The following is a 16,357-nucleotide window of genomic DNA, read 5'->3' as shown; positions in this document are numbered from 1 at the left end:
CCATTCATCAGACCCCTGTACCAGTCCTAGACTTTATCAGACCCCTGCACCAGTCCCAGAATTCATCAGACCCCTACACCAGTCTCCGACTTTATTAGACCCCTGTAGTGCGGTGGTGTTCACACAGTGCCTGTTAACAGCCAGTGACCCAAGAATGTCTAACTTAAAGTTTTTATTGTGCAAAAAACTCACACCGTAAAGGCAGCTTTATCCTCCGGATATATAACACAACCCTGTTTCCGTGGGCGACTGCACCGCCATGTCACTTAAGGTGCATCAGGTATGTTGCCTTCACAGGCCTGTGTTCAGCTTCACACAGGCCTGCAGTGCAGAGCTTCCTGCTCTGCTGCTAGCAAACACAACACTGACACACCCAAACCTTTGTTGCAGGTTTTTAAATGAAAACTGTGGACATGAGCCACCTTTAAGACCCGGCAGGAGGGAGCGACCCACCCCACTTCCGTCCTGTAGATCGCTCCAAAAATAAAAGCCCATGCCAGGTTTTCTTAATCCGACTTGGTCAACTAGTTTGATACATTCTGACCCTCGCATATGATCCCCCTCACTGCCTCACATTCCTTACACCAGTTCTAGACTTCATCTGACCCCTACACCAGTCCTAGACTTTATTAGATCCCCTACACCAGTCCCAGACGTCATCTGACCCCTGCACCAATCCTAGATTTCATCAGACCCCTATACCAGTCCTAGACTTTATTAGACCCCCCACAATAGTCCCAGACTTTATCTGACCCATGCACCAGTCCCAGACTTCATCTTACTTCTGCAGCTGTCCTAGACTTCATCAGACCGCTGCACCAGTCCCAGAATTCATCAGACCCCTTCACCTTTCCCAGACTTCATCAGACCCCTGCACCAGTCCCAGACTTCATTAGACCCCTACACCAGTCCTAGAATTTATTAGACCCCTGCACCAGGAAGCCCAGACTTCCATCTGCCCCTGCACTAGTTCCAGACATCATGAGAAGCCTCCACCAGTCCTAGACTTTATCAGACCCCTACACCAGTCCCAGACTTCACAAGACCCCTGCACCAGTCCTATACTCCAAAAGAATCCTGCATCAGTCCCAGGCTTCATCAGACACTCACACCTGCCCCAAACTCTTTCAGACTCTTGAACCAGTCCAAGAGTTCATCAGACCCCCCACACTAGTTACAGTGTTCTCACCAATCCGAAACTTCATCAGTCCCTCAGACCATTTCCAGGCTATATCAAACCCTCACACTAGTCATGCACTATATCAGATCCTCACACCAGACCCAAACTTCTCAAGACCCCTGCACCAGTACCAGGCTTCATCAGATCTTCAAACTAGTCCTACAGTTTATCTGACACCCACACCAGTCCCACACTTCATCCAAGACTTCACCAGTTCCAGACTTCATCAAATGTTCTCAAGAGTATCAGTCTTTATCAGACCCTCACACCAATCCCAAACTTTATCAGACCTTCATTCCAGTCCCAGACCTTAACAGACCGTCACACCAGTCCTAGACTTTATCAGACCTTCACACTATTCCCTGACTTTATCAGACCTTCACACCAGTCCCAGAACTCATCAGACCCTCACACCTGTCCCAGAACTCATCAGACCCTCACACCAGCCCCAGAACTCTTCAGACCCTCACACCAGTTCCAGTTTTAAAATTGATCATCCCCCAGATCCCATCACAAACTGTCAGACCCTTTCTATACTTCAAGAGTTCATCATACCCCCGCACCAGTCCAAGAGCAATGGAGGGATTTTAAACTAGGCTATCTTGGTCTTACTGAGTTCTGAGCTGTAATTCCATACGAGCGTGCAGGCCATCAGTGGATGTATTCTACCCTAGAAGCAATGCACAGCTATTCACATAAGGTCCGTATGGCAAGACATGGAGACCTATCAGTGCCCAAGCTCTACCATGTTACACCAGGCCCTACTCTGTCAGTCACCCAAGGGTGTTCATGTACAAAAAAATGAATTCCACTCAGTATAGGTTGATTTTTTTATTATGTTGTTCTCTACTGTAAAAAAGTATATCGTCGTATACTTGTCTGATGGTCTCCAAAAGGGAAGTTATTGGCCTCCGTCAGATAAGTGGGCCTTATAGCTATAATTCAGGATATGCGGCATTGTATCTCCTATATACTTTCCTCTGCTTTTGTATACACTACACTTTAATAGGTTTTCTTTTTGTTTTTTAGACAAATGAAATTTTGGAGCTGCAGAGGATGAGGATGAAGGAAGAGATCCGAGAGTACAAATTTCGGGAGGCCAGGCTCCTTCAGGATTACACCGAGCTGGAAGAAGAGAACATCACATTACAGAAATTAGTGTCCACCTTAAAGCAAAACCAGGTACGCCGCCGTCAGATTTTCAGATATATATATCTACAAACTGATATTACAGAACAATTCAGATTATCCGGAATGTAGAACATTAACTAAATAACAGCACAATGTCAGTCAGCTGCTTGTAAAGCCGGCAGGATATTTTGGGTGTTACATGTTCGGAACTCTTGATGAGTATGCTCGTCATGTGAGCGGCAGGCACTTGCTTTATCATGGTGAGCATACTCATCATGGAAGTGTGCCCTTGTGATCAGGAACAACGTCCAAAGAAGAGCCCCAGGGATGTCTGGCCAGATCCTCTGTTGTTAGGGAATACTTATACCGCTTTTGTTACTGGCCAGTAAACTGAAGATAAAAAAATAAAAAAAAGTAACAATAAAAGTAATAAAAAAGTAAATGAATAAAAAAAAAAAAACTAAAAAGAAAACCCCAAAACATACACAAAAACACATTTTTTTTCCCAAAGAAATAACAGAGTCATATAGAAGAGCAACAAAAGCGATAACGGCTGGAGGAATCTCAGTTATGTGGGGAGATTAATGTCAGTATATTTATTTAGTCTTGAGAAGCGTCTGACCATGAGAATCAAAACACTAAAATGTGAATTAGCAGCCGCTTTTTCCAAAATGTTCAGCTGTATGATGGTAGACAAGGGTCAAGATAAGAAGTAACCCCCTTTTAGTGTATTTTGGCTCACACTTTATAGACTTTCTGCCTTCCTCTAGATAAGGATAAATGTTAGAAGATATATCTCCCTGCACTTATTTCTTTCATCCTCTCCTTTTCCCCCCTTCTAAATTGTTAGAATATTAAGTCTTTTTTATCCATAATTACAAGTGCATCTCACTAAATTAGAATATCATCAAAAAGTTAATTTATTTCAGTTCTTCAATACAAAAAGTGAAACTCCTATATTATATAGAGTCATTACAAACAGAGTGATCTATTTCAAGTTTTTATTTATGTTAATGTTGATGATTATAGCTTACAGCCAATGAAAACGCAAAAGTCATTATCTCAGTAAATTAAAATTAACAAAAAACACCAGCAAAGGCTTCCGAAGCGTTTAAAAAGGTCCCTTAGTCTGTTTCAGTAGGCTCCACAATCATGGGGAAGACTGCTGACTTGACAGATGTCCAGAAGGAAGTCATTGACACAGTCCGACGCAGGCGCCAGGAAGTGACAGTGACCCCCGGGCGCCTGCTCAGTAGAACCCTGCAGCGCAGTGCACGGAGAGACGGCGCCGGGAGGAAGCAAAGCGCGCTCTATGTGAGCTCTATGTGAGGTGCCCGGGAAGTCAGTGAGCACAGAGCACATCACAGGGCCCTATGATGTGCAGGGGAGGGGGGAATATGGTAACTAAGCATATAGGCGGGGATTTCGGGGAATAATAAACAGTTATGCTGGGATTTCTTGGCGTCTCCCGGAAGCCAAGCCTGTGGACAATGGAGGTGATAAAAACACTCTTTTCTGCAATCAAACCTCTACTATGGGCCATACAGGTATTTACTTTTCTATACCCTGTATGGCCATAGTAGTGGTCTGATATCTCCGAGGGAGTGACAGATTCCCTTTAAGGTCAGGCGAGTTTGCTGCCAATCAAGCACAGTGATACTGTTGTGTGTAAACCAGGTATTGGTACTTTTGGCCGTGTGGACAGGTGCCAAGTCCTGGTGGAGAATGACATTTCCATCTCCAAAAAGCTTGTCGGCAGAGGGAAGCATGAAGTGCTCTAAAATGTCCTGGTAGACGGCTGCGCTGACTTTGGTCTTGATAAAACACAGTGGACCTACACCAGCAGATGACATGGCCTCCCAAACCATCACTGATTGTGGAAACTTCACACTAGACCTCAAGCAGCTTGGATTGTGGCCTCTCCACTCTTCCTCCAGACTCTGGGACCTTGATTTCCAAATGAAATGCAAAATTTACTTTCATCTGAAAACAACACCTTGGATCACTGAGAACAGTCCCGGTCTTTTTCTCCTTGGTCCAGGTAAGACTCTTCTGGCGTTGTCTATTGGTCATGAGTGGCTTGACACAAGGAATGCGACACTTGTAGCCCATGTCCTGGATACGTCTGTGTGTGGTGGCTCTTGAAGCAATGACTCCAGCAGCAGTCCACTCCTTGTGAATCTCCCCCAAATTTTGGAATGGCCTTTTCTTAACAATCATTTCAAGGCTGCTGTTATCCCAGTTGCTTGTGCACCTTTTTCTACCACACTTTTTCCTTCTACTCAACTCTCCATTAATATGCTTGGATATAACACTCAGTGAAAAGCCAGCTTTTTTAGCAATGACCTTTTGTGGCTTACCCTCCTTGTGGATGTGTCAATGCCTGCCTTCTGGACATCTGTCAAGTCAGCAGTCTTCCTCATGATTGTAGAGCCTACTGGAACAGACTAAGAGACCTTTTTAAATGCTTAGGAAGCCTTTGCAGGTGTTTTTTTGTTAATTATTCTAATTTGCTGAGATAATGACTTTTGGGTTTTCATTGGCTGTAAGCCACAATCATCAACATTAACAGAAATAAACACTTGAAATAGATGACTCTGTTTGTAATGACTCCATATAATTGTCACGGGTGTGTCAGAGGTGACAGACAGTCGCCTTCAGTGGTTTACAGGAGGTCTCCACGTTTGGCAATGCAGACAGCAGCCTAGATAGGAGGCTGTGTTTAGGACCCAGCGACTACCTCCCTTTAGTCTAGGTGTATATATAGATGGTGTGTCTAGGTGGGCGTCGCCGGTTATACTCATTCCTACTTGGAACTTGGCTGAAGTAGCATCACGTCCTCTTTGGAGTCTTACGTTGTAATTCCCCTGTGTTGTCTTCCCCTTTTGTCTTTATAGTGCTAGCGGAGGTTGAATAGTGTTCATCTCCTTCCACCCCCAGCTATAGCCTTACGCCAGGAATAGTAGGGCGAGGCACGTGATCGGCGACAGCTGCGGAGGCTGTATAGGGACGTTAGGGGGAGACAGGGTGAAGCTAGTCCAGATTAGAAGGTCACCTCCTCCCTAGTGTCTGGGCTCCCTGTCCCTTTCCCCCCTGTGTCTCACTCACACCTGGCATGACAATAATATATGAGTTTCATTTTTTCTATTGAAGAACTGAAATAAATTAACTTTTTAATGATATTCTAATTTAGTGAGAAGCACTTGTAACTTGTAGCTATGCTTTGTAATATTTTATTTCCCCTCTGGGGTCGCTGCAAGAAAATTACACTCTATGTGACTGCAGACTTTTTGAATCCTCATAGTGCGTGCACCGCAAGCTGTCAGGATTCCCCAGTGCTGGAGGCAAGAGCGGGTGGCTAGCTGACCGCACGTATGCAATTTGCATACATGATGTCACATGCTGACTAGACATGCGCGGCTTTGCTCAGTTCACTTGCATTCTGATAATTTGCCGGCACGGTGAATCCTGACAGCGTGTGGTGCGCACGCTGCGAGAATTCAAAAGTCTGCAGTCACATAGAATGACTGCAGACTTTAACCTCAAACTTGGGCAACCCCTTTCAACTTGAAAGATGTCTTTTCAACCATAACTAACTTGTTGCTAAGTTTTGTAATACTTTATTTCACCTCTGGGAGCACTGCAGGAAAATTACTCTAGGTTTCTCCTGCAGATTACCACTTATCACTGGGATCTCAGTAATGATTGGCTTATATGCCTTATAATCAGTGGTGTAACTAGAGTATGATGGGCCGTGGTGCAAAATTTGGAACTGGGCCCCCAGTTCCATGTTGGCACCTCCCTGCAATAATGTCCCCCATCCTGGCCCCTTTGTGTAATAATGACCCCTGTCCTGGCCCTTTACTGTAATAATGTACCCTTCCTGGCTCCTTTCTGTGATAATGTCACCCATCCTGGCCCCTTTTTGTAATAATGTCTCCTGTCCTAACCCCTTTCTGTAATAATGTCCCCTGTCCTGGCCCTTTTCTGTAACTATGTCCCCCATCCTGGCTCCTTTCTGTGATAATGTTGCCCATCCTGAACACTTTCTGTAATAATTTCCATTGTACTGGCCCTTTCCTATAATAATGTCACTCTTCCTGTCTCCTTTCTTTGATAATGTCACCCATCCTTTTCCCCTTCTGTAATAATGTCCCCTATCTGTCACGCCAGGTGTGAGTGCAACACAGAGAGTCACACCAGATGTGAGTGCAACACAGAGGGGAAAGGGAAAGGGAGCCCCGACACTAGGGAAAGGGTGAAGAGGTGACCTCCTAATCTGGACTAGCGTCACCCTGTCTCCCCCTAATGTCCCTATACAGCTTCCGCAGCTGTCGCCGATCACGTGCCTCGCCCTACTATCCCTGGCGTAATGCTATAGCTGGGGTTGGAAGGAGATGAGCACTAGTGAATCTCCGCTAGCACTCTAAAGGCAAAAGGGGAAGACAACACAGGGGAATAAACAACTTAGCTTTAGAAGAAACTCCAACAGGGCACACGGCCTCAAGACTCCAGAGAGGATGTGATGCTGCTTCAGCCAAGTTCCAAGTAGAAATGAGTATGACCAGCGACGCCCACCTGGAGAGATCAGGTATGTATACACCCAGGCCAGAGGGAGGTAGTCTCTGGGTCCTAAAGACAGCCTCCTATCTAGGCAGCTGTCTGCATTGCCAAACGTGGAGATCTCCTGCAAACCACTGCAGGACGACTGTCTGTCACCTCTAACACACCCGTGACACTATCCTGGGTGCCTTACTGTTACAATATCCTCCATCCTGGCCCCCATGCTGTAATAATGTCCCTCGTCCTAGTTCCTTTCTGTAATAATGTCGCCTATTTTGGCCCCTTTTTGTTACAATTTGCCATGTCCTGGCCCCTTTCTGTAATAATGTCCCCCCATCCTGGGCTCCTTTCTGTAACAGTATCCCTCATCCTGGCTCCTTTCTTTGATAATTTCACCCATCCTGGCCCCTTTCTGTAATAATATCCCCATCCTGGCCCCTTTCTGTAATAATGCCCCCCATACTTTAATAATGTCCCTCATAATGGGCCCTTTCTTGGTATAATATCGCCCATCCTTTGCCCCTTCCTGTTATAATGTCCCCTGTCCTGAGCCTCTTCCTGTTATAATGGCCCCCATCCTGGGCCCCTTCCTGGAATAAAGTCCTCCATCCTGAGCCCCTTCCAGTAATAATGTCCCCTACCCTGGCCCCATCCTGGTATATTGTCCCTCATCATGAGCCCCTTCCTTGTATAATGTCCCCCATCCTATAACTATGTCTCCCATCCTGGGCTCCTACCTAATCTAATGTCCTCCATTCTGGGCCCCTTCCTTGTATAATGTCCATTCTGCCACTCTTTTCTAACACTTAAAAAAAATAATTATTCTTTCCTGACTTCACTGGCATGAGCCGTTTGTGATGGGGACTCCATCAATCTCATGCACGTGATCAGAAGATGAAACGTTGGAAATGGTATTATTTGTCTTCTCGGAAAAATTATATCACTAAGCTTTTAAGCTCAAAATGTATTTGTTCCCTACTTGTGATTTCTGCCAAAGGCACACGTTACTTAATCAGATAACATTTACCAACAGAAGAAATGTTTAATTGTAACTCAGGCTGAAATTCTGGTTCCAGCACCAAAATGGAAACATATAGCACAATAGGGAGGCACATACCTTTACAGTATCCACTGAATTTCTCACACAATTTATTTCTTTGATCCACATCCTATCCTTTTTTTTTCTGCTTAAAGTGTGACCGTCGCTTTAATTTTTATTTCATAAATCAATAGTACACATGAAAATAAGAAACTTTGTAATATATCTTATCAGAGAAATCTGCTACTTTCTCTTTCTGAACTGATCTTTCACTTTTAATTCATGGTGGAAAATCTGTATTCAGTGAAAACAGAATATTTTACATTACTGAGATAGGAAGTGGTAGTTGGTGCTTTTAAATTTCTATGGAGGTGGGAGGAGCTAGAGGCAGACACAGACATTCTAGGGAGGAGCTAGAGGCAGACACAGACATTCTAGGGAGGAGCTAGAGGCGGACACAGACATTCTAGGGAGGAGCTAGAGGCAGACACAGACATTCTAGGGAGGAGCTAGAGGCCGACACAGACATTCTAGGGAGGAGCTAGAGGCAGACACAGACATTCTAGGGAGGAGCTAGAGGCAGACACAGACATTCTAGGGAGGAGCTAGAGGCAGATACAGACATTCTAGGGAGGAGCTAGAGGCAGACACAGACATTCTAGGGAGGAGCTAGAGGCAGACACAGACATTCTAAGGAGGATCTAGAGGCAGACACAGACATTCTAGGAAGGAGCTAGAGGCAGCCACAGACATTCCAGGGAGGAGGTAAAGGCAGACACAGACATTCTAGGGAGGAGCTAGAGGCAGATACAGACATTCTAGGGAGGAGCTAGAGGCAGGCACAGACATTCCAGGGAGGAGCTAGAGGCAGACACAGACATTCTAGGGAGGAGCTAGAGGCAGATACAGACATTCTAGGGAGGAGCTAGAGGCAGACACATACATTTTAGGGAGGAGCTAGAGGCAGACACAGACATTCTAGGGAGGAGCTAGAGGCAGACACAGACTTTCTAGGGAGGAGCTAGAGGCAGACACAGACATTCTACCTCAAGTTCTACTAAAATGATAGACATAGTTCTCCATAGAACTTTATAAGCACCAACTGACTTGTATATCAGTAATTGGAAATTTTGTACTCACTGAAGACACATTTTACCCATGGCTTGAGAATTTTCTCTGATAAGGTATATCACAAGGATTCTTATTTTTACATGTAGTATTTATAAAAAAAATTGAAACGATGGTTATACATTAAACTTGCAAGATGTGTATTTCTCAACTATAACTAGCTTGTGACTATGTAAAGTAATGCTTTATTTCACCTGTGGGGGTGCTGCAGGGAAATGGAATACTTCTTTCTTGTCTCCTCATAGAGAAGGCAGAGATTGTGTATTACCATCTCTGTCTTCTTGATCAATATATATATACACAGCTCCGAACTAGCACTTCCTCCTCCAGATCCAGCAATCATGTGATCTCCAGGTGCTAGGGGAGGGAAGGGGTAGGAGCAGTAGCTGCTGGGTCTTAGCAGAGCCAAGTGAGCTCTGCAGTTCAAACAGGCTGAATTTGCCCTGTAACTTGGGCTAATATACCATCTCCACAGTTTTATTATTGCTGATTTCCCCTGTAACTGGCGGCTGGTATTTTAGCCCCAGTTACAGGGTAAATCAGCAATAATAAAAATGTATTTTAAATGTTGAAATATTCTCCCGAAGGTAAAAAATAAATAAATAAAATAATAAAAACATACCCATTATATAAAAATAAATTACGGAAAGTGGAAATACAATTTAACATGTATTTTGTTGGACCTTTGTGGTTGTGCAAAAAAATGAGAAAAATTAGGATATTATTTTTTTAGGTCAACTTTTTGAGATTCCAAGCACAGCACATGTGCACATATTTGGCAGCTGGATACCTCTTATAAAACACAAGAGTTTAATTAGTAGATATATCAAATTTCACTGAAAAACTAGTATCTTCATCTCAGGAGATTATTGGGTTCCCAGGAGGCAGTACCGACGCTAATTATCTCCTTTTAACAAATGGTCCTGTTGATGATTAAAAATAAGAAGACCAAAGACTGGAAACGAGAAGAATCTGAGACAATAAATGTACAAAAATAACATCTTCAGAGAGGAAGAGAACTTGAACTCTGGCGCCACCTATTGGATGTAATAATCCTAAAAGTCAATATCTACCCCTTAATGAGCCTTGCCACATAATAAAGGAAAAAAATCCAAACCGGACACTCTATTTGCAGACACGTGTTTCGGGGTGTTGCCCCTCATCAGTGCAAAGCAGGAGATCTGATTTGGCTGGGTGAGAGGACCCTGAGGGGGTCTATGATTAGAACTAGAGAGTATTTTCTCAATAAATGAACCAAGTTTAAGGAAATTGATAGGAAATGTGTCATCACAAAATGACCTTGGGTGTTTCCAATAGACCTTATCCTTATGATCATTGCTGAAAACTGCAATTATTACCTTTATGGTTCAAGGTTCAGTCATTGGTCATCGCCTTTTATGATTCTGTTATTTGTAACTGCGGAATAAACTCCATTAGCGAAATCAGAACAAACAGATTAATATCCATGTAATCAAAAATCAGATCAATATCCACATGAGCACGAAACGACTTGTGAGGACCCTAAACCCAACACAGGTGGGACACGGAATGTCAGCATTTTGTATATCTTCTTTGTATATTAATATTCTTAACAGATCTTGTGTTATCTACTGTATATAGAGGTGTTATCAGTCATTGTACAGGAGGAGGAGGAGGTGAGCTGTGACATCACCTATTGTGAATGGTGGATCCTGTGTTATCTACTGTATATAGAGGTGTTATCAGTCATTGTACAGGAGGAGGAGGTGAGCTGTGACATCACCTATTGTGAATGGTGGATCCTGTGTTATCTACTGTATATAGAGGTGTTATCAGTCATTGTGCAGGAGGAGGAGGAGTTGAGCTGTGATATCACCTATTGTGAATGCTGGATCCTGTGTTATCTACTGTATATAGAGGTGTTATCAGTCATTGTACAGGAGGAGGAGGAGGTGAGCTGTGACATCACCTATTGTGAATGGTGGATCCTGTGTTATCTACTGTATATAGAGGTGTTATCAGTCATTGTACAGGAGGAGGAGGAGGTGAGCTGTGACATCATCTGTTGTGAATGTGGATTCTGTGTAATCTACTGTATATTATTATTATTATTATTATTTATTATTATAGCACAATTTATTCCTTGGTGCTTTACATGTGAAAAATGGGTATACATAGCAAAAACAATTACAATAATCTTGAACAATACAAGTCAGTGACTGGTACAGGAGGAGAGAGGACCCTGCCCGCGAGGGCTCACAGTCTACAAGGGATGGGTGAGGATACAGTAGGTCGGGGTAGAGCTGTTCGTGCAGCGGTATGGTGGAAGAGGTGGGTCTTCAGGTTCTTTTTGAAGGTTTCCACAGTAGGCGAGAGTCTGATGTGTTGGGGTAGAGCATTCCAGAGTAGAGGGGAAGCACGGGAGAAATCTTGTATGTGATTGTGGGAAGAAAAGGGGAGTAGAGAAGGAGATCTTGTGAGCATCGGAGGTTGCGTGCAGGTATGTACCAGGAGACTAGATCACAGATATATGGAGGAGACAGGTTGTGGCTGGCTTTGTATGCCAAGGTTAGGGTCTTGAACTGGAGTCTTTGGGCAATGGGGAGGCAGTGAAGGGATTGACAGAAGGGAGAGGCCGGGGAATAGCGGGGGGACAGGTGGATTAGTCGAGCAGCAGAGTTTAGGATGGATTGGAGGGGTGCGAGAGTGTTGGAAGGGAGGCCACAGAGCAGGAGGTTGCAGTAGTCGAAGGCGGGAGATGATGAGGGCGTGCACTAGTGTTTTTACAGATTCGTGGTTGAGGTGTTAGAACCTTGCTCTTAGTTTTTTTTTCCTTTGCTGGTCACATGACCTTGTTGGCCTATTTAATCCTGCTCCGCCCTTCTGGCTTTGCTGGACTTCATTGTATATCTACTTTCTAGCTAGCCTGTGCTCTGTGTCTTGCTCTGTTAGTTTGCTTGGTCTACTGACCTCTATGTTCTATATATTTTGTTTGTTCGTCTGTCTGCTACTATTTCTGTTAGGAGGTGTCCCATATTCCTCCCAGTCCTTAGTACTTGTAGGGATTCCTTCCCCACATCTATAGGTCTCCGTACAGACTAGCTTAGGACTTTAGCAGGTCTGATCGCAGGATCAGGTTCCCTGTTACATCGTAGGGATTAAGCTGAGTTCTATCGTAGGGACAGATCTCCTCTCTTTCCTTAGCTCTGGTAGCAGAACATAACAGTAAGTCCAGCCAGCAAATTCTCTAAGGAAAGATTTTTCTGTTCCATCATGGTGTCGGTTCAGGATTTGGTTCATCGCCTGCAGGGACTCTCTCTGGAGGTGGCCGAGCTCCGTCAGCACGTGAGTAACTGTCCTGGAGCACATCTCTTGGAGCCTAAGGTATGTTTGCCGGATTTATTTTTTGGTGAACACCGTGAATTTTTTTCATTCAAAAATGCTTGCTTATTGTATTTTCGTTTGAGACCTAAGTCCTCTGGGGATGAATCCCAGCGCGTAGGGTTCATAATGTCACTTTTGCGCAAAGAGCCTCAGGAGTGGGCCTTTTCTTTGCAACCTAGTGATACATGCTTCAGATCAGTGGATAGTTTTTTTTCTGCTTTGGGACTATTATATGATGATCCTGACCGTGTCGCATCAGCTGAGACTGAGTTGAGACGTTTAAAACAAGGATCAGGTAATGTGGAAAAATATTGTACTCATTTCCGTCGTTGGTCTACTCAAACAGGGTGGAACGATTCTGCTCTGAAAAGTCTATTTCTTGCTGGGCTCAGTGAAAGGGTTAAAGACCTGCTAATTGCTTATCCTACACCTGAAGATTTGCAACAGGCTATGCAATTAGCTATACGGGTGGATAGAAGACTGCGTGCAAGGGTTAATGAGAGCAAATCCTCTGCTATGTCAGTTTCTGGTTATGAGAATGTGTGTACTAACAGTGGTGAACCGATGGAGATTGGATCGGTGGCACCTCGCTCTCAAGAAAAAGACCGTCGATTTTTTGAAGGCTTGTGTTTCTATTGCGGAAAATCTGGTCATTTGATTAAAGGCTGTGAGCTTCGTATGAAGAAAGAAAAAAAAATGGTCAGTCACGCCCGTATTGCCTGTTTAAATTCCAAGGGTGTATTTTTAGCTGCTTCCACGATTGCTCAGGAAAAATTAATGGAATTTCGGGTGTTTGTTGATTGTGGGTCTACTCTGAATGTAATTGATGGGGGATTCGTGGAAAGACTCAATTTAAAACCTGAACCTTTATCATCCCCCATTGCTGTGGTTTCTGTGGATGGTTCCCCTTTGAAGAATATTACTCTCAAGGTCTGTGAATTTCCTCTCACTATTAATGGTGTTCACCATGAGAAATTGGATTTGGTAGTGTTGAATAACTTGCCTTCTCCAGTAATATTGGGATTGCCCTGGTTAAAATTTCACAATCCTGTACTGGATTGGCCTACCAGTGAAATTAAATCCTGGAGCCATAAATGTTATGACAAGTGTTGTAATGGGCGTATTGCAGCTTTGGATAGGGGAGAATTGCCTGTTCCTATTCAGGATTTTTGGAGAGTTTTTTCTGAGAAGGAATCGCAGGTTTTGCCTCCCCATAGAGACTATGATTGTTCTATTGAATTTGTCCCTGGAGCGACTCTTCCTAAAAGTCGTTTATTTAACCTTACTATGCCTGAGGAGGAGAATTTTTCCGGTGATTTGGAGAGAGTTTGGACGGATGTGCGTGGTAATCTTCAGGAGGCCAACAGAAAATCTAAAGACTACTTTGATAGGAAACGACAGGAGGTTTTGTTCGCTGTTGGTGACATGGTTTGGTTGTCCTCTAGGAATCTGCGGTTGAGGATTCCTTCAAAGAAATTGGGTCCCAAGTTTGTAGGGCCCTTTAAGGTGCTTCAGGTTGTCAACCAATCTGCTGTTAGGTTGGAGGTTCCTACCTCCTGGAGAATTGATCCGGTATTTCATGTCTCTCTGTTGAAAAAAGCTGTTGTATCGGATTGTGACGCCTCTGCCTCTGTTCCTCCGGTGGTGGAGGACGGGGAATATGAAATTTCTCGCATCCTTAACTCTAGACGGTATAGAGGTAGTTTGCAGTATCTTGTGGCCTGGAAAGGTTTCGGTCCCGAGGATAACTCTTGGGTGAGGTCGGATGATGTTTCCGCGTCCAGACTTATCAGAGCGTTTCACAGGAGATTTCCTGATAAGCCTGGTCCTAGGGGATCCGGAGGATCCTCTTAGAAGGGGGGGTACTGTTAGAACCTTGCTCTTAGTTTTTTTTTCCTTTGCTGGTCACATGACCTTGTTGGCCTATTTAATCCTGCTCCGCCCTTCTGGCTTTGCTGGACTTCATTGTATATCTACTTTCTAGCTAGCCTGTGCTCTGTGTCTTGCTCTGTTAGTTTGCTTGGTCTACTGTCCTCTATGTTCTATATATTTTGTTTGTTCGTCTGTCTGCTACTATTTCTGTTAGGAGGTGTCCCATATTCCTCCCAGTCCTTAGTACTTGTAGGGATTCCTTCCCCACATCTATAGGTCTCCGTACAGACTAGCTTAGGACTTTAGCAGGTCTGATCGCAGGATCAGGTTCCCTGTTACATCGTAGGGATTAAGCTGAGTTCTATCGTAGGGACAGATCTCCTCTCTTTCCTTAGCTCTGGTAGCAGAACATAACATGAGGAATGTGCGGATCCAGGAGATATTTTTGAGTTGGAGTCAGCAGGAAGTGGAAAGGGCTTGGATATGTGGTTTGAAGGAGAGATTAGAGTGCAGGGTTATCCCGAGGCAGCGAGCTTGTGGGACTGGGGAGAGTGGGCAGCCATTGACTATGATGGATAGGTCAAATGGGGGGGTTGAGTGAGATGGTGGAAAGATGATGAATTCAGTATTATCCATATTAAGTTTTAGGAATCTAGCATAGAAGAAAGTTGAAATAGCGGACAGACATTGTGGGATTCTGGTTAGTAAGGAGGTGATATCGGTTCCAGAGAGGTAGATCTGTGTATCATCAGTATAGAGATGAAACCGAAAGCCGTGGGACTCTATGAGCTGTCCCAGGCTGAAGGTGTAAATGGAGAAGAGCAAGGCTCCTAGAACTGAACCTTGAGGGACACCGACAGATAGAAGGCGAGATGAATTGGTGGTGTGTGAGTGGGAGACACTGAATGTTCTGTCTGTTAAGTATGAAGAGATTCAAGATAGGGCCAAGTCTGTAATGCCAAGAGATGAGAGAGACTGTAGTAAGAGGGAATGGTCCATTGTGTTAAAGGCAGATGACAGGTCCAGGAGGAGGAGGACGGAGTAGGTTAGTAGGTCGTTGGTGACTTTAGTCAGGGCAGTGTTAGTGGAGTGATGCAGTCGGAAGCCATATTATAAGCGGTCAAAGAGGGAGTAGGAGGAGAAGTGGGAGGACAGTTCAGAATGGACGTGTTGTTCCAATAGTTTTGAGGCATAGGGGAGAAGTGATATGGGGCGATAGCTAGACTGAGAAGATGGGTCATGAGAGGGCTTTTTGAGGATGGGTATGATCGAGGCATGTTTGAAGCATGAGGGGAAGACACCAGTTGTTAGTGACAGGTTGAAAAGGTGAGTTATGGTTCGGATGACGATTGTGGTAAGGTTAGGGATGAGGTGGAACGGGATTGGGTCAAGTTCACAGGTGGTGAGGTGTGATTTGGAGAGTGAAGAGGAAAGTTGATCTTCGTAATGTTGGAGAAGCTGGATTTGGACGAGGAGGGTTGCGTAGCTATGAGGAGGGGCTGTGGGGACTTTAGGAAAAAGCTTTGTCTGATGGTGTCAAGCTTCTGCTTGAAGAATGAGACAAAGTCTTCAGCTGATATCAGAGGAGAGGGAGGAGGCACTGAGGGATGGAGGAGAGAATTGAAAGTGTTGAATAGCTGTTTTGGGTTGTGAGATAGGAAGGATATGAGAGATGAGAAGTAGGTTTGTTTTCTGCAGTGAGTGTGGACTTGAAAGAAATGAGGGACTGTTTGAATGCAGTGAAGTGCTCGTTGGAGTGGGACCTTTTCCATCTCCGCTCATCTACCCTGGAGGCCTGTCGCAGTTTTTTAATCAGGTTGGTGTGCCAGGGTTACCTGTTGAGTGTGGTACGAGCTATGGTATGTGTGAGGGGGGCAACCGAATTGAGAGCTGCAGCTGTTGTGGTGTTATATAAAGCGGCAGCAACATCTGCATCATGTAAGGAACTTATGTCTGTAAGAGGGAGGAAGGATTCAGAGAGTGAGTGTAGGTCAAGATGTTTGAGATTTCGGCAAGGGTGTTCAAGTTTGTGGTGTGAGGATTGTGGACCTAGAAAGGAGAGGGAAGAGAATGTAAGTAGG

The 16,357-nt window shown here is 44.4% G+C and overlaps 1 protein-coding gene across 9 annotated transcripts in view; it reads left to right on the top strand.

The window, feature by feature from the left end:
• The window catches only part of BICD1 (BICD cargo adaptor 1), a 296,972-nt gene that overhangs the window by 110,576 nt on the left and 170,039 nt on the right, over positions 1-16,357 (top strand). For all 9 annotated transcript variants that reach the window (XM_073650094.1, XM_073650100.1, XM_073650093.1 and 6 more), the window contains exon 3: positions 2,210-2,362. In XM_073650094.1, the coding sequence (XP_073506195.1) occupies positions 2,210-2,362 (153 nt within the window). The remainder of the gene's footprint in view (positions 1-2,209; positions 2,363-16,357) is intronic.

The sequence above is a fragment of the Phyllobates terribilis genome, unplaced genomic scaffold (assembly GCF_046119375.1).
Source record: "Phyllobates terribilis strain yellow unplaced genomic scaffold, ASM4611937v1 Scaffold_10__3_contigs__length_209671492, whole genome shotgun sequence".
In the NCBI taxonomy this organism is placed as follows: domain Eukaryota; kingdom Metazoa; phylum Chordata; class Amphibia; order Anura; family Dendrobatidae; genus Phyllobates; species Phyllobates terribilis.
Note: the sequence above shows the minus strand (reverse complement) of the source record. Positions and strands in the feature narration are given on the sequence as shown.